Genomic DNA, 24,152 nt, shown 5'->3' on the forward strand with positions numbered 1-24,152 from the left:
GTTATTCTATGATAAATAAAGTTGTCAGCACAGACACAGTGCTTTTCTTCACATTATTGGTTGTAACAATCTGGAGATGAAGCTTCACTTATGTTAACTTTTTCAAATGTTTTGATCACTGTGAACGCGCAGCTCTCATTTAAGTCATATAAAATACAGACGAAGGAAACGTGCATCGTATTGCTTATTCAACTGGGGCTTTATTCGCATTTTAGCAGCAAACAATTGGCTGTGTGAAATGTTGGTCGCGGAATAAAAACTTTTGATTGCTTTAAACTAGCGCACACCTGCTACACACACATTCTTCACTTGCTGCAGTGTCTCCTCATCGCGCACACACCATACCAATCACAGATCACGATACTACTTTCCGATAACATTTTGTACCACTCTGCCCTTATTCCTCACCGCTGATGTGAAGAGCATTGATTTGAGTTAGCCAAAAGCTAATGTGGCCAAGGGCCCTCGACCGTCTGGCCGAGGAGGCTGCCCGGAACCTCCTCTTTGTCGGCTAAAAGTTTGGCGAGCCTCCCTTGTTCTGCAGTAGAGGTGTCCTGTCTTGAAAAAGTGGTTTCTAATGGTTGTGTTTTTATAGTCAGGAACCCAGTTGCTGCCAGCAGGATCGAGCAGACTACATCAAACGACACCTAAAAATCATCAACTCCTCAATAATCACCTCCAATGGGCACTAAGGGTTAATATTCGGATTAATTGCATGCCAGTGGGTTAATTCTATAGGTGCTGTCCCCCTGGCTGGGCGTGGGCGGATCTGCCCCTCTGTTGGCTGCTGGGTGGCGGCTGCGTCTTGGCCATTCCCTGGGTCTCGGTTGGGGCAGACCGCAGTATTGAGCAGTGCTGCGGTCCCCCATCCGTACCCCAACCGCGCCACCGTGCCCCCCCCCTTTTTTTTATGCACCACATACATTGACTGACATGACTGGGAGGTAGGTGGATCGGAGCGGGGGGATATCATTTCCCTCTGCTCCATCTCACCTGCTCCCAATTTTAATGCACACACACACACACACTTGTATATACACTGGGTGGGGTCGCATTCACAGTGTAGGGGTAGAGTTCGCCAGCTCGCCGACTGTAACAGTAACAGGGTTTGCTTTCACTAAGAATGCTGCCGTGACGACCGGGGCCTTTCTCCGTTGGGCCTGGGGTTCGGGGGTGCCGCCTGTCCCCCGGTGCCCCCATCTCCCCTCCTGCCCCCGGTGTTCCGTCCCTCCACATGGCGGGAGGTGGGGTGGGCGCGGGTGCCCTCTCCGCTCCGCTGTCCGGCCCCTCTCCGGCACGATGCCTGGGTACGGGGGGTCCCCGGGGTTTGGGGGTCGAGGGGGCTGGCGGTTTGTGGGGGTGTGGTCGGGGGGGTATGGGTGGCTGGGTGGGGGGGGGGGTCTGTGGGCGGCTGGGTTGTGGTGGATGGTGGGGGGAATGGGGTGCGGGGGCGTTGGGGGAGCGGGGGCTTAGGGCTGGTGGGGTGCCTGGCGGGCATACCGTGCCCCGTCCTGCTGCGTTGGGTTGGGGGTGCGGGCCGTGTTGGGGGTGAGGGGCGCTCCTGGGTTTGCTCTCCGGCCGGTGGCCCCTGCGGGGCCCGGGGGTTGTGCCTTGGCGCTGCCGTGGCCTCGGGGGCCCTTAGGTGTTGTGCTTGCTCTGTCCTGGCCGGGGTCGACGGTTCCCCTCTGTGGTGGAGGTTTTCATGCATGCCAGGTCCACCACACCAGCATCTATCGAAATTCAAATACAATCTGCTTCCTCCTCTGGTCGTTGAATCGGTGGAATCTGTGGATCTTACTCTGCTTCATCTATCCTTCCTTCCTTTCCTCAGTCTCTCTCCTTTGGTCTCTTGAGGTCTCCCTAATTTGTTGGAATTTAGATGTTTCTGGGGTTGGTGAAAGACTCTGGTTGGTAACCCGCTCGGTAGTAGGTAATGTCTGGTCGGTGCTTGATTTCACTTTCCTTTCTTTTCTTCGATCCTTCCTGGGGTCTCCTGACAACCTCACGACTCTAGCTGGATTCTGAAGTATTCGGTTTAGGTGAACGGTATGGGATTTTTAATAGGTTTTAGGTGAACTAATGAGTACACAGTCACACGCACGCACACATGCACACGCACATACAAAAAAAAAGAGAGCAATGATGTCAAAACGGTAAAATTACCGAATGAACAATACTGAGCTCTTAAAAAAAAAAAAAGTGGTTTCTAAAAATGTAGCGTTCGCTACCTTAACTGCTCCTGAATGAACTGTGGCGCATTACGTCACCGGAGCAACACAAATCTGATTCCAGAAGGTAACGGCTTTTTAAATCATGCTACAGCCAGACCACTGCAACGTTCATTGATTTCTGTAACAAAACAATGGACAATCTGTAACAGTTGGCAGCTCAGTAATAACTTTCCTCATTCAGGCGCTTCCGTCTCATGTGAGTCGCTGGCAGCGTTGCCTGCCTGAGCGTCATAGAGGAGTATCAATACTCAGAACTAGAATATTGGTACAAGAAAAGCCAAAAGGAAAAGAAGAAGACCATTTTTATTAATATCGATACATATCTATACATCAAAATTTTGAACACACCCCTATTCATAACATTTATGGACAGAATTTCGAGACGCTGCCAAGTAGTTGAGGTGATCCGGTTTGGTGGCCTCAGCATTGCATCTCTGCTTTTTGCAGATAATGTGGTGCTGCTGGCTTCTTCAAGCCTCTCCAACTGTCACTGGAATGTCTCACAGGTTAGTGTGAACCGGTTGGGATGAAAATCAGCACCTCCAAATCCAAGACCATAGTCCTCAGTTGGAATAACCCCTCCGGTTCGGGGATGAGATCCTGCCCCAAGTGGAGGAGTTAATGAATGTCCGGTAGGAGGCCCCGGGAACAACCCAGGACACGCTGGAGAGACTATGTCTCGGCTGGCCTGGGATCCCGCCGGTGGAGCGGATTGAAGTGGCTGGGGAGACTGAAGTCTGGGCTTCCCTGCTTAAAGCTGCTGCCCCTGTGACCCGAAGCGGGATAAGCGGTAGATAATGGATGATCCTAAAAAAAAGGTCTCTCTCTCATCTCTCTAGTCAGGATGTCTCTCAGCTGGCCTGGGAACGCCATGGGATCCCGCCGCAGAAGCTGGTTGAAGTGGCTGGGGAGAGGGAAGTCTGGGCTGCTGCCCCCGTGATCCAACCTCGGATAAGCGGTAGTAAATGGATGGATGGATAAATAAAATAATAATTTTATTAAATAACATTCACTTTAATAGCTATTTTTTCATTAAATAAAAACTGATAGATAATAAAACATCATGAATTTAAAACACATGGGCCAGAGAGGAAAAAAATCAAGTAATTACATTAATAAAGTATAAATAATACCAAAATTATATTATTACAAATTACAAAGTGTGAAGCAAAGTTCTTTACAATGAACAAAATAAAGAACAAAGTTAAGCAGTAATACAAGAGCAGAAGATTAATAATAATTGTATCTGTGTTATTTTGGTTCCTTGTGCAGTTTAAACTAATTTTCAAGAACGTGCCTCCCGCTCATTGGCACAATGAATTCGAACCCAACTTGAAGTAAAATCTCGCAAAAAAAATGACAGTTCGAAGAGGACGTGAACAACAATGAAGAAAATAATTGGGACTGTGGAGAAAACTCATTTTAAAATATGTATCCAACGCTTGCTCGTGCAAAATTGTGGCCACAAGATTTCGTTACCAATGAAATCATAAATAGGGTATAAGTATTGTCCTGATATTTTATAATATATTGTAACAATGGTAAAGCCACACACCATACAACATGATTTGAATTGGTGTTTTAAGACGGACATCTGCTGTGTCGGCGCCGGGGAGAGGCGGCCGAGGACCCAGTGCTTTCCGCAAATGGCGAGCCGATGGTGGTGACATCCCTGCTGCCACTATGCCTCAGCACCAAGTCCACGCAGGTATGGGGCATCACGCTTAACCAAAGCATGCTAGGAACAGCGAAGCTTCACTCTCGTTTGGCTTGTCGGCGATCAAATCTCGCTTGCTTCCACCCAAACCTGGAAATGTAGCGTGAATGAAATGTAGCGTGAATGAAATGTAGCGTGAATGAAATGTAACGTGAATGAAATGTAGCGTGAATGAAATTCAACGTGAGGGGGTGACGTCAGTACGCTGGTTGTGCGTACCCTGCTGCGTTGAAGTGCGCCATAGAAAATTACTAACACATCTACTCCTGCACAGTCACAACTTAAGACATGCTGTGGAACATGTCCCTCTCTGATTTAACGTGAATCTGTGCCGTCTTCGGTACCCATCCCACGTACCCGGAGTTCACTGATACACCGTATCTCTGGTCACGAGCCCCCACCCCCCGAAATACTTTCTCACCGGATCTGCACGATTCACGAATTAGAATAAATGTACATAAGTTATCCCATATTTGCTCTTATAGTATTGCAAAGCATGACTTATGCTCTTGCAGCTTCAAAACAGGAACAGTGCCCTTATCACAAGATAAGGCCTGAAACATTTTGTTGTTGGAACTCCCTGTAAAAAATAAAGAAAAAGAAAGGGCTCGGGAGAGTGTGCCACAGAGCGGGTAGGAGATTGTAACTGAGCACATTTCTGTCCGTTTTCCTCGCGAGCAAAAAAAGAATCTAAGTCTCTTGTCTTCCTTCCTTGTCTGTTGTTTATTAAATGTTCTAGGTTGACTGAACCTGACATTAACCTATTTTGGTTTCAAAACGGTGAATTTTACCGAAAGATGAGGAATTGTCATGCCTGCATCTTTGTTTATTTTAATCTTTTACATTCGTTCTTGTTCATATTTCCTATCACAGTAGTTTTGCCTTTTTAAGTTACCAAATAAATTAGGAAATAAACAGGCACATAATCAAAACCTGATTGTGTAGTGTGTTTTAACAATTTACATTAACCTCTAAGATGAAAAACAAACTCACAAACTATTAAAACGTAGCATGCTTTATTTGATGATTCAACGACAGATTTACTGAGGTTATCATCTGTTGTCCTGATAACTAAAACTGATGCGGTGCTTTGATAGGTGAGCTCAAGATTCATTTAAATACTAAATTTGAGTCTCTATTAAACATCAATTAATTATGTAAATTAATAATTAACTGACCCAATTTACGCTACACTTGTGAGTGCTGTATGGTGGCAGGTGACTCAACTCACTTCACAACAAATGGCAGTTTGGTAGAGATAAAGCAAATTTATTCATAAGTGATGCTTCAAGTTGTTTATTGTCACACTCAGTTGAAGGTTACCGTCATGAAAAACAAAGAGAATCACATGTTGTGCATTCAAAGTGATCACATAGCCTGATTTCTAAATGCTAACATACAATGGAAAACTCCATAGAAACACAGTTTAACAAATATCATTTGTTCTAGTTAAGTTACACTTTAAGCAGCATATTAAGACAGACCAAATTACATTCACACAAGTTCTCAGGAAATTGCATAATTTGGATCCTTTGCAAGCCATGGGAAGGCCAAAAGTAAATTCAAGTGAATTTATTTTTCAGTGTATTCAATGAGGAGGTTTATGCACCCTAATCTTCTGTAATCCATTTTTTTTGCCCAGGAAGGAAGGTCCCAAATTAATGGAGACATATTACAAATATGCCTACACATCGTATAATTAAGCTTTTTTTCAGCCCAACATTTCAATGGCCTCTACAGCATTACAGCTCAGCCCCTGCTTTTCAGCAGAAGTTTGACCTCCAAGTATTTGTGCAAATTGTTTTTAAACTTAAACTCCTGTTTGTACGGCATTTGACTTTGGAGGTTTTACTGTATTTTATGTCCTCAGTCTACATCAGTTCACACTGTCACCTAACCCTAGCCACTAAGGGAATATACTCCAAAACTTTGATCATCATCAGCAGATATCCCAGGGCCCAGAAGATGAAGAGTAATGCAGTTCTTCCAAATCAAGACTTTATAATCTACTTCATTTATTTTCATATCAAACTGAAAATCACATTTAACGTATTGAATCTGCATGTTTAGGATTAGGAGTCCAAGTGTTCAAAGGTAACCAGCTCCATATTGCACAAATAGTTGATAATACTCAAAACTACACTTCCAAAATTTAGTTTTGGACTGTAGCCTCAACGTGTCAAGAAACAATTGGATCCAAATTTGTCACCAAATTTGTCACCAATTTGGAGTTGAGATAAGGGTTGATTTGGGAATTTGAAAAGAAGCAAACTTGGGGTGGGTTGCATTGGTCTATGTTTAGGAACAGTATGGCTTGACGAAAAATTGGTTGATTGGGCAAATAAATGAGATTAGAAGCCATATAGATTTAGCCTCTAAACATACGGGTAGTAGTTGGGGCAGAGTTTCCCTGAGTATCTGTGGCAAAGCTTGGCTAAGTATTATTTTGGGCAGGGCTGCAAGAAGAGAATATACAGACAGGAACTCTTGCATTGAGAGGGGGGTGGTCCAAAGAATTAGAGCGTTGCACTGTGGTACTGCTTTTGGCAGAGTCACTCAAACTGTGTGTGGAGACAGAGCGAGACATCTAGGATACGAAATAAAAAGGGAGACAAAGTGACATTTCAGAGACACATTTCAGTTAATATCACAAAGATTCTAACGGTGCATTATGTATTCCTGCAAAGGGATCAGGTAAATGTATAAAACGTCGCTAACGCATTCAACCTTCAAAACAGTAGGGTTGTATTTATTTTGTAACCAGAGAATCATGAATAGAACTGTTACAATAGATGTACACAAGTTATTCCATATTTACTCTTATAGTATTGCATCTGGAAAAAAGGAACTGTGCCCTTATCACAAGATAAGGACGGAAACATTTTGTTGTTGTAACGCAGTGCACAAAAATAAAAAGAGAGGGCCTCAGAACGGGTAGGAGATGTAATCTGTGCACCTCTCACACCGCAGACATGTTGGCTAATTGTGCATTAACTCATGCCAGACGTTTTCAGAAAAGGGATGCCGCGGGTGCCAGCCGATTTAAGCATTTTGACTTATCTTTCAAGGTCCACAGAAAATTTTGTGTTTGGACTATGGAAACACACATACTACCAAATGAAAGATTGGACTATCATCTTTCATCAGAAAAAAAAGTTTGTTTCTACCTTATTCCATTTTTCAGTAATCAACAATAGAAAATGGTTAGTTTCACCCAAATGCTCTGTTTTGAAACAAAAAACGGAGAAATCAAGCTGTTTGTGAAACGATATTATTTCATGCACTCTAGTGAATTTGACACCTTCTTTTTCCATGAATGATGCCACAAACACCTAAACAGTGCTTTACTTCTGTAAAACACTACCACCAACAATGAAAAAGTGTTTTTTGATAGCAAAATACGTTTATTTACATTCAACAGTGTAACAATTTGACAAAATAATTTGGCAAACTATTTACAAATGTGTGGATGTTTCAAATACAGTTTTTCTTTTTGTAACACTCCACTGCGTGCAAGGCGACGCAGCAGGATTTGCACAACAGATTAGTTTCACTGCGATGGCCCCTTAGCGTGCAGACGCTACACTTTCTTGCTGGCTTTTTTTTCCGGGGAATAGCATGTATATACTGCAGTGTGTGTTTGGCCATGTTGCCATCAAGTCTACTCTCAGATCATGACACGGTGACGTTACGGTGGTGTTACGTCTGGCTTCCTCATGTCCTTCTGTTCCTATACTGGGTGGTAAGAGATGTACTGATCCATCGTATCCACTCCATTCATGGTGGCATCGTAGTCCAGAACCAGTGTCTTCTCCGTGATCAGACTGTACCCACTCCTCTGATGAATATGCATTGGACTCGTCGTCCGATTGAACGTCCGCCTGAGCGTGCTCCGCGTTTTCCGGCGTTAGCATCGCTAGGTACTCGGTTGTGCTCCGCGTTTTCCGGCGTTATGACGTGATCATTGCCGCCGCGTCAACGCTTCCAACTTCGGCGTCAACCTCGGAGTCACCATCATCATCATCGTCGTCATCAATGTGCTTTTTAGCATTGGTCGATGCTTTTCGTCTTTGAAAAATATGCTCAAGCGTGAGCTGCTTGCAACCGGTCGCCATTATGGCTTCCTCAGCCATTGTCCCCTCAACACTCTAGCTCCGCCTCACATCTTCTACTGACGCCTACCCAATCTTGTCCAAAGAGAGTCATCGCTGCCATCTAGGGGCCAAAAATAGGCATTATACTAACTAGATCTGCTTGATACTTTCAGCACAGCTGACCAAGGCTTTCCTCCAGCCGTTTCCCCCCCCCAAAAAAAACTTGGTGAACGTCTTTTAACGTCTTTGGCGCTCCTCCGTAGGATTTTACTAAACGTTATTTAACGTTTTTGGCAGTCAAAAAGTTAAACACCAAACGAGGGTTGAGCATTTTCTGGCGGTGCGATTTCACTTTATACGGATGCGTGCGGCGGGACAAGGTGCAGTGCACTTAAAATAGGTACATTCGCATATTCACCAACGTTTGAAAATAAATACATTTGTACACACCAGCTAATGGGTTTCGGGAACGGACTGCAGAGTCACACACCCGGAGATAGCGGTAAGTGTTTCCATGTTTAAAAATGTTGATAGCAATAGTGCTAGCATTAGTTAAAGTATTTAGCACAGCCACCGGGATGCCGGTGAAAAAGTGGAAGCGTTTGGGGGGGCTCTTCAAAAAAAAAGGGGGAAGGCGCTGCGGGAGGAAGAGTTGCTCAACTATACTGCAGTACACGGTAGTTCTGTCTTTTTTCTGACCCACTTACAGTAAATGTTATACACCAAGCAACGCCCCTCTCCTCCGGTGTGTGCAATGGCCTCGGGAACGGTGCGACTGACCGGTGCAAACGGACACGGTGAAAAGCCAGCGAGATGAAAAGGAGGACACTCACCCCCGTGTTCGCTGTTAAATTCAAACAGATGCTATCTTGCAGCGTTTTTTTGCTTGCGTCACCACAACCTATTTCGGCCATATTCTTTCAGCTTTAATTTTATTTTATTTTAATTTTCGGTGGCCAAATATCCCGTGCATCACTAGTTAAAACTGAATATGAAGCGAATAGCAAAGATAATTTCAAAAGAAATAGTACTTTGCCTTCATTTATTTTGTAATGGGCTTTTTTTTCCTTTTTTTAATTTATCAAAATGTCGAATATAGCTGTGTAGGATTTAGGAACAACTTTTAAGTGCAATATGAGGCAGAAACATTTTTATTTTTACATGGTTCATGTGTAAGTAAGTTTGACATTTTGAGTTGAATATTTTTCTTTGTAAACTCTTTGACTGCCAACCATTTTCAGGAAAGAGAGGTGAGATTTAGAGCATTTTGATTGATCTTTCAAGGTCAACAGAAAATTTTGTGTTTGGACTATGGAAACACAGATAACTGGTGTTACGTCTGGCGTTCCTCATGTCCTTCAGTTCCTATACCGGGTGGTAAGAGATGTTCTGATCCATCGTATCCACTCCATTCATGATGGCATCGTAGTCCAGAACCAGTGTCTTCTCCGTGATCAGACGGTACCCACTCCTCCGATGAATATGCATTGGACTCAGGGTACTCTTCATCGTCCGATTGAACGTCCGCCTGTGCAGAAGTGCTCGGTTGTGCACCACATTTTCCGGCGTTAGCATGGTTAGCCGGTGAGGCTTTACGACGTGATCGAAGCCGCCGCGTCAACGCTTCCAACTTCGCCGTCAACCTCGGAGTCACCATCATCATCATCAATGTGCTCTTTAGCACTGGTCGATGCTTTTCGTCTTTGAAAAAAATGCTCAAGCGTGAGCTGCTTGCAACCGGTCGCCATTTTCGCTTCCTCAGCCATTCTCCCCTCAGCACTCTAGCTCCACCTCACGTCTTCTACTACTGACTCCGACCCGATCTTGTCCAAAGAGAGTCATCGCTGCCATCTAGTGCACATAAATAGTCATAATACTAACTCGATCTGCTTGATACTTTGAGCACAGCTGGCCAAGGCTTTCCTCCACCCGTTTTCCAAAAAAAAACCCAAAAAACATAGTTAACGTCTTTTAACGTTTTTGGTGGCACTCATTTGGATTTTACAAAACATTATTAAACGTTTTTGGCTGTCAAAGAGTTAATGAGCAAAAGTGTTTTATAAAATAAATTAAGACAAAATTCTATTTATTTATTTTATTTTTTAATAATCAAAAAACCTCAACGTGCAATTTAAGTCACATTCCTTTCCCTTAAACATGGAGATTGAATTACAAAGTAGCCTTGGTCCAGAATATTGAAAAATAATTAACGTAAGGCAGGTTGCAGATACCAGCTGTCAAACTTACCAGCCAGACACTCGTTGGTCATGCTAACAGCTAGCCGCTAGCCAATTACGTCGGAGACCTCCGCCGTATTATACAATGACAACATAATTAATTAGCGGCTTCCTAGCGTCCTAACTTTAAATTAGCGATTGAACATGAGTTTGGGATAGCGTTGCGTTGATGTTGGTCGCAACTACAGTTAATCAACTACTATAAAGTAATGTCTAAAAGGGAGGTTAAGCTAGCCATCACGCCACGACGTGGGTGAATTTTAAAGTAAAAGTGTACTAATGCTATTTACATTGTCGTCAATGTATTACTGTTTTTGGTAAACTATTTTGAAGTTAGGCTTACCATGTTACGTTGAGTATGTTTCAGCCTCCTTGACATGTCACAATGGTATTGACTGTGAATGCGCACTTTGTTTTTTTTTCTCCCCCACCAACCAATCCGCGGATCGGGTGTGATCCAAACCGTGGGGCCTGATCCGAACCGACCACGGCAATGATGATACGTTGCACCACTAGTGAGTACGTAAATAATGTATCCACTGTAAAGCGTCTTTGAGTGTCCAAAAAAGTGCTATATAAATCTGATGCGTCATTATTATTATTATCATCAGCTGCGTTTGTGAAGACTTTCTAATGTTTACTTGCTTTGTCAATGGTAGCTCAACTCAGTGAGGGTTTTCTAATTGTGTTTGGCAGCTTGTTTGCGAATTTGCTCTGCATGGTGAGGGTTTTCCCCACACACATTACAATGCTAATTTGGTCTCGTCAACCCCCCAAAATTTCCAGGCTAGAGACGTGGATTTAAGGTTTGCTATTAGATTACTCGCTAAAACAAAAGACTCCTCAATCCCTATTTTCTCACTTTAAAACAGCCGTCTTCCACTAGGCTGGCACTACCAAGTCACATGATTTGCAGAATGAAGACTCATCAATTCAATTCCCCCCCAAGACTCCCGTGAGGCGCACGTACGTTGGGAGTTCGCTGATACACTAATAAAAAAAATAAAACAAAAGACTCCTCAATCCCTATTTTCTCACTTTAAAACAGCCGTCTTCCACTAGGCTGGCACTACCAAGTCACATGATTTGCAGAATGAAGACTCATCAATTCAATTCCCCCCCAAGACTCCCGTGAGGCGCACGTACGTTGGGAGTTCGCTGATACACTAATAAAAAAAATAAAAAATAATTATTAGTGAATGACAGAATTCCATCATGGTATACTATATAATCCCTGCCTAAGCGCGGTGTGCCCGCTCGCAATTTTGCTAGTGAGTGTGTCTATTCGGCCTGCAAATCCAAATTTTGACACGAAAACTACGATGTGAAATCACATATTTTGAGCCCTGTATATCATAACATACATTTCAATCAATTTTCATTTTTAAAATGACTATAAAGCTAAGCAATGGATTGCATTATCAAACTGACACACACACAAACACACACACACACACACACACACACACACACACACACACACACACACACACACACACGCACACACACACACACAAGACTTACAGGCAATGTCGAGCTGCTGTGGTTTTCAGTGCTGAGTCGTTTTTTATCATATGGGGTACTGTTGGACATAAATGCCTTCCGGATCACACGCTTTGGAGTCTTTGTGAAAGAAAATGCCCGTGTCACCTAGAACACACAAAATAAGAGTCATCAAAAATGTTTTTCGGTGAATCTGTTGTGCCACCAATGTAAATATTGTGAGAGGTTATGACCCTGTCTTCCCCTTATCATTCCTGTAATTTTTGCAGAAAACGCCTAAAAAAAGTGCACCCAAAGTAAATTTAAAGCTGTTCTTGAACCATTTGGAGTAGTTTGGGCTTTTTTAAAGTTAACACTTTGAATTTTTCTCTCCAACAGTCAGAACCTGTTTAAGTGCTACTGGCACTGAGTAATGGAAGTTTGAATAAAAAAATAAAAATAAAATAACAATAAAAATAATCTAATTATTTTTCACAGAATCCTTGAAAATAAATGGAAGAATGGAGCAAAAAACTCTAAAGTATGTACATCACGTGTCCAAGCAAGAGTTTGATATTGTTTTTCATTTTTGAAATATTGCGTTACGATTTTGGCTTTTTTTTCTTTGTTTTTCTCTAAGAGATCTCAGTATTATTCATTCGGTAATCTTACCGATTCGACATGTCATCATCATTGCTCTCCCTCTCTCTCCCCCCAACCTCTTTTTTTGTATGTGCGTGAGTTTACGATTTTGGCTTATTTTGAAAAAGAACTGCAAAAAGATCTCCACTTGCAGATGATGTAAAGTTCGCTGCTGTGGAGTGGACACTAGAAGACTGGGGGCGGCGTGGGTTAGTAGTAGTGTGGTCGTCTCGCAACCCTGAGGTTGTTAGTTTGATCCCAGACCATTGTGACCACACTGAAATATCCTTGAGCAAGACACTGAACCGCCAGTTAGTCATGATGCTACATCATCAATAGGTGAATCAGTACAGTAATTTCTGGACTATAAGCCGCTACTTTTTTCACTTGCTTTTGACCCTGTGGCTAACACAAAGGTCCGGCTTATCCATCAGATCACAAGGGGGCACACTATAAAGGAAGCACAGGCGTGTCAGGCAGAGCAAAACAAACCAAGTGAGCCCAAATACAGTAGGAGACAGAACGAGAGCGAGACAATTTGCGCCCTCATTAAGGAACTGAAAGTAGCGGAAACCCTTATATACCGGTGAGGTAACAAAAAAACACCTGCGGCTTATAGTTGGGTGCGGCTTATATGTGTAACAAATGCGAGTATTTCCCAAAATTTGGCTAGTGCAGCTTATAGTCGGGTGCGCCCTATAGTCAAGAAATTACTGCAGTAAAAATGTAAAGCGCTTTGAACCATTTACCACCATTACCATTCTACCTCCGATCATGCTTCCGTGTGTGTTGGTGGAAACCAGTGGGTAGGGATGCCGTCAAGCTGAAGAAAGAGTCCTACTGATCCTTTTTGGTCTGTGAAACTCTGGAGGAAGCTAATGGGTACTGGCAGGCCAAGCGGGACACATCTTTGGTGGTTGCTAGGGCCATGTTCTGTGAGGCCATTGAGAATTACTCTGGGACGGCTTCAAAGTAATTCTGGACCGCTATTCGGGAGCTCAGGAGAGGGAAGCACTGTACCATCACCATCAATTGTAGTGGGAATTGGCCGCTGTTGACCTCGACACTGAAGGTTATGAAATGGTGTCAAGAATAAAAACAATTTTTAAAAAAAATTCTCAATTTTGCAGCAGGTATGAACCTGGGTTATGGGTAAAAAGGGTGAGAATCAAAGTAAAATAAGAATACTGTAATAGAAACAAAAAAAAACAACAACTGTTCCTGAGCGTGTTGGCTTCTTAGGAGGAGTAGTGTAGAGTGTGGTTTTTGCCCTGGTCAAGGAACAGTGGACCAGCTCACACTCAGCTGGGTACTTGAGGGTGTAATTCACCCAAACATCCACATGTGATTTGTGGACTTGGAGAAGGAATTCAACCATGTTCCTTGTGAGATCTATTGAAGGGTGCTCCGGGTGTACAAGGTACCAGACCCAATAATGTGGTCTGTTTGGTCTCTGTACAAGTGGCATCAAAAATTGGGCGGTATTGCTGGCAGTAAGTCGGATTTCCAGAAATAGTTGGACTTCGCTAAAGCCGCCCTTTGTCACTGATTTTGTTTAACCTTTATGGACAGAATTTTTCAGTTGGACAAGGCATTGGGGGATCCGGTTTGGAAGCCTCAGTTTCGCATCTTTGGTTTTTGCTAGTGCTGTCAAATGATTCGTTTAAAACTAATCGCACAATTTATTGTAATTAATCGCGATTAATCAAATTTTTTTCAATTTTATAAGTTTTTTTCAAAGCTTGGAACATATATTTACTTGAGAAAAACATAATTAATGTAACATCATCAAATACAAAATATATTTAGAATCAAAGACTGTTCTAATAGCTTTCTTTGATCCTTGAATAGAATACTTCTCCAGTAAAATACTAACCTGGCAATAGCCAGATTGATATTGTGTTTCACCCAAGGGAGTTCTCCACAATATCAATCTAGGACTGCTCTACGGTGATCTACTCAGGAAAGGAGACGACATTAGTCGCAGAGTTAGAAATAGATACACTTTTTTGTTTTATTTATTTATTTTTTACCACAAGGAATCTTAATCTGTAATCAATGAATCAATTCATGTGTCAACAATAAAGATACATAGTGTACTATGTACTGTATCATCATTGTTCATCAAGTACAGACTGGGCTCGGCCAGATGTAAGTATCTGGGCCTGAGTGAGAATGTTACTCAACCAGAATCACAAAACAACTTGCCTATCATCTGATGCATCTTGCCTTTTATGTTCAGAGCACCCATTTTATGACCAGCTTGTCCTCACCCACAGAGTCAGGGAATGCCCACTGCAGCTGCTTGGTATAGCAAACGGGCTTGTCAGCACCAAGGACAGGTTTTTGACCTGTATTTAGAAATTCAGTGTCTTGGACTTCTAGATGCATTGCATGCTTCATCATGGAAGGGGTAGCTGCCTTGTCTGGAAATAGAGGCAGAATCCCTTTCACCGCCTTCGGCTTGATTGAGTCATCGCTCATTAAATGGGAATTGTAGCCAGACCAGGTGATCACTTCACCATTTGCGAATGGCCTGTTGAAGCACTCTGACAACATGTGCCATCCAGGACTGGTCCTGGATTTTTGAACCAGGTACTAGGTTGTGAGATGGTCTGGAACAGAGGTTAGGATTACATGGTGAATGCAGATCATTGCTTGGCAACTCTGCTGGCTGTAGCACAGAGTAGGACTATGACAACTGAGGAACAGAAGCATCTGTGGGGTCCAGTTTGACTCCTGTTATCCCAAGACAAGTGGTTGGTGACAGTGATGGCAGTCCCATGAAATTCATCCTGGGAGAAGTTACCCTGACTGTGGCTATCTATAATGTCAACGTCAAATGTCACAAAGACTTCACTGAAAGTTTTTGTGGGTAGCACAACTCCATCACTGACAAACTGAGCACTCCTCGTGCCATGGAGCGCTTCAATTCCATAACCCGACTGTATGAGACAGAAATACCAAAGGCATTGTTGATCTGTTGTTTCTGTCTGCCATCACCATGAAGCTTGAGGCCCATGTACAGTGGGAAAGGGGTCTCTCGGTCTTTGTTGTGCCTGATGTTGACTGATTTTGCGGCATGATGTATGATGAATCTCTTCGGGTGTTGTACATGATCTGTTGGCCAATGATAATTGCAATTCTTGCCTTGCCATGAATATGTTCTTGCAACTCCTCACTGTCCTGTTCTCGCAAGACTAAGGGTCCCTTGTAGCAGAATGTTGAGGAAGGAACTCGGTTGTCCAGGGACAGGAGATGTCACCGAATCTACGACAAATGAACCACTGAGTGGTTCTTGTCCCTGGAGACAGCATTCCTCAGAATCACTGCTGCCCGCATCAGGAGCAAAGTGTCATCTTGGCCAAGCTGTGTCTTGTGAGCTTCTGCAAGAAGGTTGCCAGCTTTTCGATTGGTTGATATGTACACCTGATTGCCCTGAGAGAATTCTGTCCACTCAGGGAGGAGCTTCAAGAGGTACTCCTTGAACCTTGTGGCATGAGGTTCCCAAGAATTAGGACAAGGAGTACTTTGGTCGTCCATCATCTCTCTCCAGTGATGTAAGGTCCTCTTTTGTTGGCATCTGAAGCCGGTCGTTAACTTCTTGACAGATACAGCACCGTTTCCAGTTGATGGCGTCTTCCATCCATGTATTGTTGTAACTTGAGCACTAGTCTAGTTGTAAAATATTTGTATTGTCCTTTCCGCAAGTTATGGTTACTGACTTCTAAGAAGCAAGACTGTGCTGTATGATAGACAGTAAATTTGTATATTTTATATATATATATATATATATATATATATATGTATATTGTATATATCTTTATCTACAACAAAATGACAACAGCAAAAGAAAATGTGTTCTCAGTTCATGTATTGAAGCACACATTTTTACACAACAGGAATGCTACAATTCAAATATGTCATAATATTTTTTGTCCTTTTCTGTTGTCTGTACAGTGAACAAAATTTACAAGAAACAAATTAGTTCCAGAAACCCATAACGCCAAGAGTAACCAAAAAGTAAAATTTAGTAATATACACTGACAAATCATCTAAGTCAAGCTTTTGAAGCTATATGGCAAGAATAAGATAACATCAATAAACTTGATCAAAATCGTGCAAAAATTGTTTATTTTTGTTACTTGACACAGTTTTACCAAATTTTGAATATTTTCAATTTTGACTGTCGGCCGCATTGGAATTTTGATTGCGGCTTCTCTTATCCACGCCACTGTAAACCAGATACCAGATTCAGATTCCTTGCCAAAAACCCTTGAAAAGTGGTTTTATATGTAAACATTTCTTTGGCACGTAATGGAAATTTGTTTCTGACAGGCAGTCATTTTTAATCTTCCAAGATGGCGGCACCATTGAGAATTTGCTTTGGCTCCCACCAGATTTTGACAGAGCATATGAAAATATATCTATGTACCAAATTTTATACTTTTATACCAATTTGCAGAATACCTCCTAGAATCCCCCTTAACAGACCGGACTACACTGCAATAACTATAGTTAATGTTTTGCATTGCTGCACCTCCAACACAACTATCCACTCTTTTCTGTTTATTTCCCCATCCCCCATTCCACAGACTGGACTATAGCACTCTATTTTTCTTGCACAAGAATACTATGAATACTTCATTTGCGTGTTTTTGTGTTTGCCATGCTTGTTATTATTTTGATATATGATTAATTCATTTTAATTCTGCTGGGTTATCTAGACATTCCAAATGCACTTCTGCACTTCATAGACACCCTATGCCAGTATTTATAACATTATCTCATTGGTGTTTATAACCATGGTTTTTGCACAATGACAAATAAATATTGAATTGACTAAAGGAAGAATGGAGTGACAGGTGAATCGGTGCAGCGTTTGCAGTAATGCAGACTATCAGTGTGTCATGGGAAAGGAGTTGAAACTGTTTACCTTTAAATGTTTCAATTTATATTTTAACTGTTTTGAATTTAGTTATACATGTGTAGATGTAAAATATAACCATGTTTAGCTTGATGAATAAGGATGTGATAATGATTTCTTTGAACTTTCTTTGAACTTTGTCCTCTCTCTTTCTGTGAGAAAGGAATGTGTTAAAAGGTTTCTGTTGATTTATCTGAAGGGTATGTTTAAAAATAATGTCAGAGTTTGTGGTCATCGGTCATCAGGTCGTAAAGTCTAAAGTCCAAAGGGCAAAGCCTGTCCACATCAATTCTCCAAAGTCTGGAAGTAACTAAGATATGGGCAGTCAGAAACTTGTACCTGCTTTTTATCACAACTCTTCTAAGGATTCAGGGAAGGGCGGGGACAGGTCCCAATGTAAGACTTTTTGTATAAAGATGCTGAAGATTCACAATCCAACACACATTTGGAGCTTTACACCAATTTTTGAGTGAGCTTGATTTTGTCTTAGGAGCTCCTAAAATAAAAACCTTGCAAGGAAACTTCTTCATCGATCTCAATTCTGATTTATTTGAACACGCAAAAGATTACAAAAATACATGCAATCTTACAAAACGAAGCAAAGCTCTTGATTTACTGGTCGATATACTGTACATTGCCATCTTCACCTATTGTCACGAACTGTGGGATGTGATGGAAAAAGGAAGATCGCTGTAAAAAGCCACTGAATTTGTGTCTGAGCTCTCCCTTCGAAATAGGTTGAGAAGCTTGGTCATCCGAGAGGGGCTCAGAATAGAGCCAGCAAGGGCGGATGGATGAGTGTTTTAGGGCGCACTTACACTAGGGCCATTTTTTCCATACCATATGGTGATTGTGTGATGAGTGATGGCCTGATTGACCCCCCTTCCCCTGTCCCCCTCCGGCCCACACTCACATTACTCTAACCAAATCGTGCCCGGGCCCAGTTGCCTCTGAAATATACGTCATCACATTGATACGTGCAAGAAGAAGTCATCATAAGGGTAATGCACTTCATCATCAGACCAACGTGAGCCCTTTGCTGCTGCCATCTCTTTGCTAGGGACGCTCTGGTTGTTGTATGGTTAACAGTTCTGGTCGCTCGCTATATACGTCGCACGTACGTACATGGTTACGTTTCGTGAAGCGACTACTCGCGTGCGGCCAACCGTACCTTTCTCTGGCCCACTCTCCCAATCGTGCTTAACTGGGGATCCAAACCGTACTCAGGCGCGGATCGATTGCGCTCACACTACCGGACTTTAACAGTAAGCGTGCTTGGGCACGGTACAATGGCCCTAGTGCACCCTCAGTCCTAATTATGTGCAACCATCCTCTGTGTTTGGCAGAATAACTTCTATGTCCTGAGTTCCTATTTTGTTTTTTAAATACAAATGTGCAAGGATTAATCGACAACTAACTAATTATCTAACAGATCATTATTTTTGACAATAGATTAATCATTATTTATTTCAATTGTCCAAATACTCGGAATGTCAGATTTTCAGTAGAAAATATGATCGGATATATGTAGCCCTCCATGAAAGTGGACTAATTATCTTCGTGTTGAATCAAAACAAAGCCATTGCTTTTACTTGAAAAAAAAAAAAAGCCATTATGGAGCAAAACAATAACGGAGTTATTTAGGTTAATTGGAAATAATGTTCTGTTTTTGAACAATGTTTTTTGTTATCAGGTTCCTTAATTAATCTATAAAATAATCAACAAATTAATCATTAAAATAATTGTTAGAGACAGCCCTTTTAAAATACATAAAAATTTGTGTTTAAAGGGGAATATTCTCAAAGTTTTCAATAATATTGTCATTTGCTTTTTCTTTTAATGGAAGGGGGGATTATAATCTGAAATCAGATTTTCGAGGAAAAAATGGACTAGTGTTACAATAAATGTACATAGGTTATCCCATATTTTATAGTATTGCAAAGCATTTATTCAGCAGTATAAATCATGTAAGTTGAAGTTGTTTGTGAAGAGAGCAGAACACGAGAAGGAGCATGACTCATGTTGCTACATCTGCAAAACAGGAACTGTGCTTTTATCACAAAAGAGCGGCTGGAACATTTTACCGTTGACTGTTGAAATTTACAGCGGCAGAGAAAAACACGTCTGCATTATCATCTGCACAATGACTCATATCTGTGATGGTTTTCACATTGCTGCAGTGTGATCCCCAACCTTTAGAGCAGCAACGTGTAAACTAGGTACCACCCTCTTCTTCTTTTCCTTTCGGCTTTTCCCTTCAGGGGTCGCCACAGTGAATCAGTTGCCTCCATCTAACCCTGTCCTCTGCATCCTCTGCTCTCACACCAACTACCTTCATCAGGGATGTGATTTGACCAAAGTGAAATTATCTGAAAATTTAGCCGGGGGTCTGGGGGCTGCTAGCACCCAGCTAGGTCCAGGGCAGTGCCTTGGTGGGGGGACAAGGGGGGCGTAGCCCCCCGGAGCTCATGGGTTTTCCGTGTTTTTAAGTACTTTCAATGCACTCACATGACAAAGAAATAGACAAAACAACAGCATAAATTTTCAATGTATATTGAACTATCCCATATAAAATGGCAGTTTTAGTCAACTCAAAATCAGTCACATTCAAAAACATTGGACTGCCTTTGCTTTTAAAAACTATCACTGAGAATATCATCATATCTAACTAATGTGATTACTAAGTTAACACATATTTCATGAACAAATAATTGTATCATGAGTAAAAAAAAAAAGTAACTCATATTAGAGCATACCACAAATGTCTTTGTTATAGCAGAAGATGTTATCTGTCGGAGTCATGTGCATACACAATGAACTACTAAAAAAAAAAAAAAAAAAATCGGATTTTTTTTTTTTGGGGGGGAGATAAAAAAAGCGGAATTCCGCGAATTAGCGGAAAAATCACATCCCTGCTTCATGTCCTTTTTAACTACATCCATAAATTTCCTCTTTGGTGTTCCTCTAGACCTTCTGCCTGGCATTTGGAAACTCAGCATCTGTCATGTTTGGGTTCTGTTTTCCTTGTGTGTCTCCCTTCGTCTTGTCTAAGTGTAATCCTGCCCTTCCTCATGTGAACCAATCAGTGCCCTCAGCCACTTGTGTCTTTCCCCAGGTGTGTCTTGTTGTGTCGTTAGCGTCTGTGTGTTTAGACTCCTGTCTCCCCTCTGTCTGTGTTGGTTCATTGTCTTTTCCCCATGTCATGTTGCCCGTTTTTGCCTTGTTGTTCCCCCCGATGTTTTGTTTTACCTTGTAGTTTGGAAGTTCGCTTTCTGTTTTATAGAAATTAAAATCCCTTTTTTCTTCATTGGCTGCATCCTTGCCTGGCTGTTTTTGCTCCCTGCATTTGGGTCCTCCACCAAACAGCACCCGTTCTGACAGAATGAATCAACCAAGATCGGACCCAGCGGGAAGCTCCCGTTGCCGACCGGCACGCCGTTGGTCGGCTCGAAAGCACCGTCAGCCTGCCACCCAATCCCATTCCCTCCATGTAAGTTATTTTTCTCTGGCTGGTTCCGCCTTGTCCTTTGTTTCCCATTCACCCGATCTCCTTAGTTCACTTAAGTCCCTGCCCTATGACACCATTTTGTCACCCCATTGTTTCATAGACACAGACTTCACAGATGATGATGATGAAGAAGGTTGTTTTTTTGGTTAATGCACTTACTGATTCCAGTTCCGATTTAGACACTGATTTGGATTTTTTCACCAGCATAGACCCTTACATGTTTTCGTCACGGTTTTCGTTTGCGGATTATTTTAACACCGGGTCATGTCACCCCCCGTCACCTCGGTCCCCGCCAAGTTCATCACTCCGGTCCTCATCTTGTGCACCTCATAACCCCGCATTACCACCATATCAAGACTTAGTCCCCACTTCACCTGGTTCCTTACCTAATCCCGTTTCTTCTCGTTACGTTCCTTCAGTTTCTGTATCCTCGGTTTCTAGTATCCCTGTTGCTCCTCACTCCCCATGGTGGCAGGCCGATGTGGCCCCGGTTCCTGCTCTCAAGTCTGCCTCAGCCACGCCATCCCAAGCCATGTTCACCCAGCTACCGCCAAGCCAAGCACAAGCCCCAGCTCTAAGGAGTAAAAAGATTAGGCAACAGAGAGCCAAGCTTCAAGTCCCCGAACCACGTCTGCCGCAGCTTCAAGTCCCCGGACCACGTATGCCGCAGCTTCAAGTCCCCGAACCACGTCTGCCGCAGTTTCAAGTCCCCGAACCACGTCTGCCGCAGTTTCAAGTCCCCGAACCACGTCTGCCGCAGTTTCAAGTCCCCGAGCCACGTCTGCCGCAGTTTCAAGTCCCCGAGCCACGTCTGCCGCAGCTTCAAGTCCCCGGGCCACGTCTGCCGCAGCGTCAAGTCCCCGAGCCACGTCTGCCGCAGCTTCAAGTCCCCGAGCCACGTCTGCCGCAGCTTCAAGTCCCCGAGCCACGTCTGCCACAGCTTCAAGTCCCCGAACCACGTCTGCCGCAGCTTCAAGTCCCCGAACCACGTCTGCCGCAGCTTCAAGTCCCCGAACCACGTCTGCCGCAGTTTCAAGTCCCCAAACCACGTCTGCCGCCGCAGCCCCAAGTCCCCGAGCCACGTCTGCTGCCGCAGCCCCAAGTCCCCGTGCCGGCTCCACGGTAGCCCCAAATCCCCGTGCCGGCTCCACGGTAGCCCCAAGTCCCCGTGCCGGCTCCACGGCAGCCCCAAGTCCCCGTGCCGGCTCCACGGCAGCCCCATGTCCCCGTGCCTCATCTGCCTTGGCAGCCCCAAGTCCCCGTGCCTCGTCTGCCGCCTTAGCCACGAGTCCTCGTGCCAGGTCTGCCGCCTCAGCTTCGAGTCCCCGTGCCACGTCTGCCGCCTCCACGGCAGCCTCAAGTCTCCGTGCCACGTCTGCCGCCTCCACGGCAGCCTCAAGTCCCCGTGCCAGGTCTGCCGCCTCCACGGCAGCCTCAAGTCCCCGTGCCGGCTCCACGGCAGCCCCAAGTCCCCGTGCCGGCTCCACGGCAGCCCCAAGTCCCCGTGCCGGCTCCACGGCAGGCCCAAGTCCCCGTGCCTCGTCTGCCGCCTCAGCCTCGAGTCCCCGTGCCACGTCTGCCGCCTCAGCCTCGAGTCCCCGTGCCACGTCTGCCGCCTCAGCCTCGAGTCCCCGTGCCACGTCTGCCGCCTCCACGGTAGCCTCAAGTCCCCGTGCCAGGTCCGCCGCCTCCACGGCAGTCTCAAGCCCCCGTGCCAGGTCCGCCGCCTCCACGGCAGCCTCAAGCCCCCGTGCCAGGGTTGCCGCCTCCACGACAGCCTCAAGCCCCCGTGCCAGGTCCGCCGCCTCCACGGCAGCCTCAAGCCCCCGTGCCAGGTCCGCCGCCTCCACGGCAGCCTCAAAGCCCCCGTGCCAGGTCCGCCACCTCCACGGCAGCCTCAAGTACCCGGGCATCCTTGCCGCTGCAGTCCCTGGCCTCCTGGCCTCGGCCGCTCTCGTGCAAAGTCTCTTCGACCCTTCCATGGCGGCTGCAAGCCCATGAGGGTGGACAGGAGGTGCATGTCCCACTGCCGTTCTGTTCCAGTGTGGCGTGCGGGGCGCCCTCCGGACCGGCACCGCCGGGCTTCCCTCGTCTGGCGTCCGGGACGCCCCCCGGACTGGCCCTGATGGGTGTGCCAGGTTCCCGCCTCCGTGACCCCCTCCGCCCGCCCTGTTTTTGAACTTTTTTGTTTTAGGGACATCTGGGAGCCGTCCCTTGAGGGAGGGGTTCTGTCATGTTTGGGTTCTGTTTTCCTTGTGTGTCTCCATTGGTCTTGTCTAAGTGTAATCCTGCCCTTCCTCATGTGAACCAATCAGTGCCCTCAGCCACTTGTGTCTTGCCCCAGGTGTGTCTTGTTGTGTCATTAGCGTCTGTGTGTTTAGTCTCCAATTCTCCCCTCTGTCTGTGTTGGTTCATTGTCTTTTCCCCATGTCATGCTGCCCGTTTTTGCCTTGTTGTGCCCCCCCCCATGTTTTGTTTTACCTTGTAGTTTGGAAGCTCGCTTTCAGTTTTATAGAAATTAAAATCCCTTTTTTCTTCATTGGCTGCATCCTTGCCTGGCTGTTTTTGCTCCCTGCATCTGGGTCCTCAACCAAACCGCACCCGTTCTGACAGCATCCTTCTGCCAATATACTCACTATCTCTCCTCTGGACATTTCCAAACCATCTTAGTTTGGCCTCTCTGACTATCTCCAAAGCCTCTAACATGTGCTGTCCCTCTGATGTACTCATTCCTGATTCTATCCATCCTGGTCACTCCCATAGAGAACCTCAGTATCTTCATCTCTGCCACCTCCAGCTCTGCCTCCTGTCTTTTCCTCATTGGCACTGTCTCAAGACCAAACATCGCTGATCTCACCACAGTTTTATAAACCTTTCCTTTTAGCTGAAACCCTTTTATCACACATCACTCCTGACCCTTTTCTCCACCCGTTCCAGCCTGCCTGCACACGCTTCATCACTTCTACATACAAGTCATCGTAAGCCCCTTGTTTGGCCTTTGCCACTTCTACTTTCATCCTACGCTGCATTTCCCTGTACTCCTGTCTACTTTCTTCAGTCCTCTCAGTGTCCCACTTCTTAGCTAACCTTTCTCTGGATCCACTACTGCACCTCCTCATTCACTCTTCCTTTTTCAGCTTCCACCATTTCATCCTCTGTTCTTCTGCCTTTGCCGTCTTTGTCTTCCTTACCACCAGAGTCATCCTACACACTACCATCCTATGCTGTCTGGCTGCACTCTCACCTACCACTACTTTGCAGTCGCTGATCAAGGTCCAACCCAAAATTACGGGGGTGGGGTGGGGGGATAATTA

At 44.4% G+C, this 24,152-nt stretch overlaps 1 protein-coding gene across 4 annotated transcripts in view; it reads right to left on the reverse strand.

Annotated features, from left to right (window-relative positions):
• Positions 1 to 2,516: 2,516 nt before the first annotated feature.
• The window catches only part of ect2 (epithelial cell transforming 2), a 191,101-nt gene continuing 169,465 nt past the window's right edge, over positions 2,517 to 24,152 (reverse strand). For 3 of the 4 annotated variants that reach the window (XM_077584339.1, XM_077584341.1, XM_077584338.1), the window contains 2 exons: positions 11,804 to 11,929; positions 5,203 to 6,535 (listed from right to left, as the gene is read on the reverse strand). In XM_077584339.1, the coding sequence (XP_077440465.1) occupies positions 6,383 to 6,535; positions 11,804 to 11,929 (279 nt within the window). In that variant the 3' untranslated portion in view covers positions 5,203 to 6,382. Of the gene's footprint in view, positions 4,039 to 5,202; positions 6,536 to 11,803; positions 11,930 to 24,152 lie in introns of those variants that run through there. The other variant, XM_077584340.1, reaches the window with a different exon arrangement.

Source organism: Vanacampus margaritifer, chromosome 13, assembly GCF_051991255.1.
Source record: "Vanacampus margaritifer isolate UIUO_Vmar chromosome 13, RoL_Vmar_1.0, whole genome shotgun sequence".
Classification (NCBI taxonomy): Eukaryota; Metazoa; Chordata; class Actinopteri; order Syngnathiformes; family Syngnathidae; genus Vanacampus; species Vanacampus margaritifer.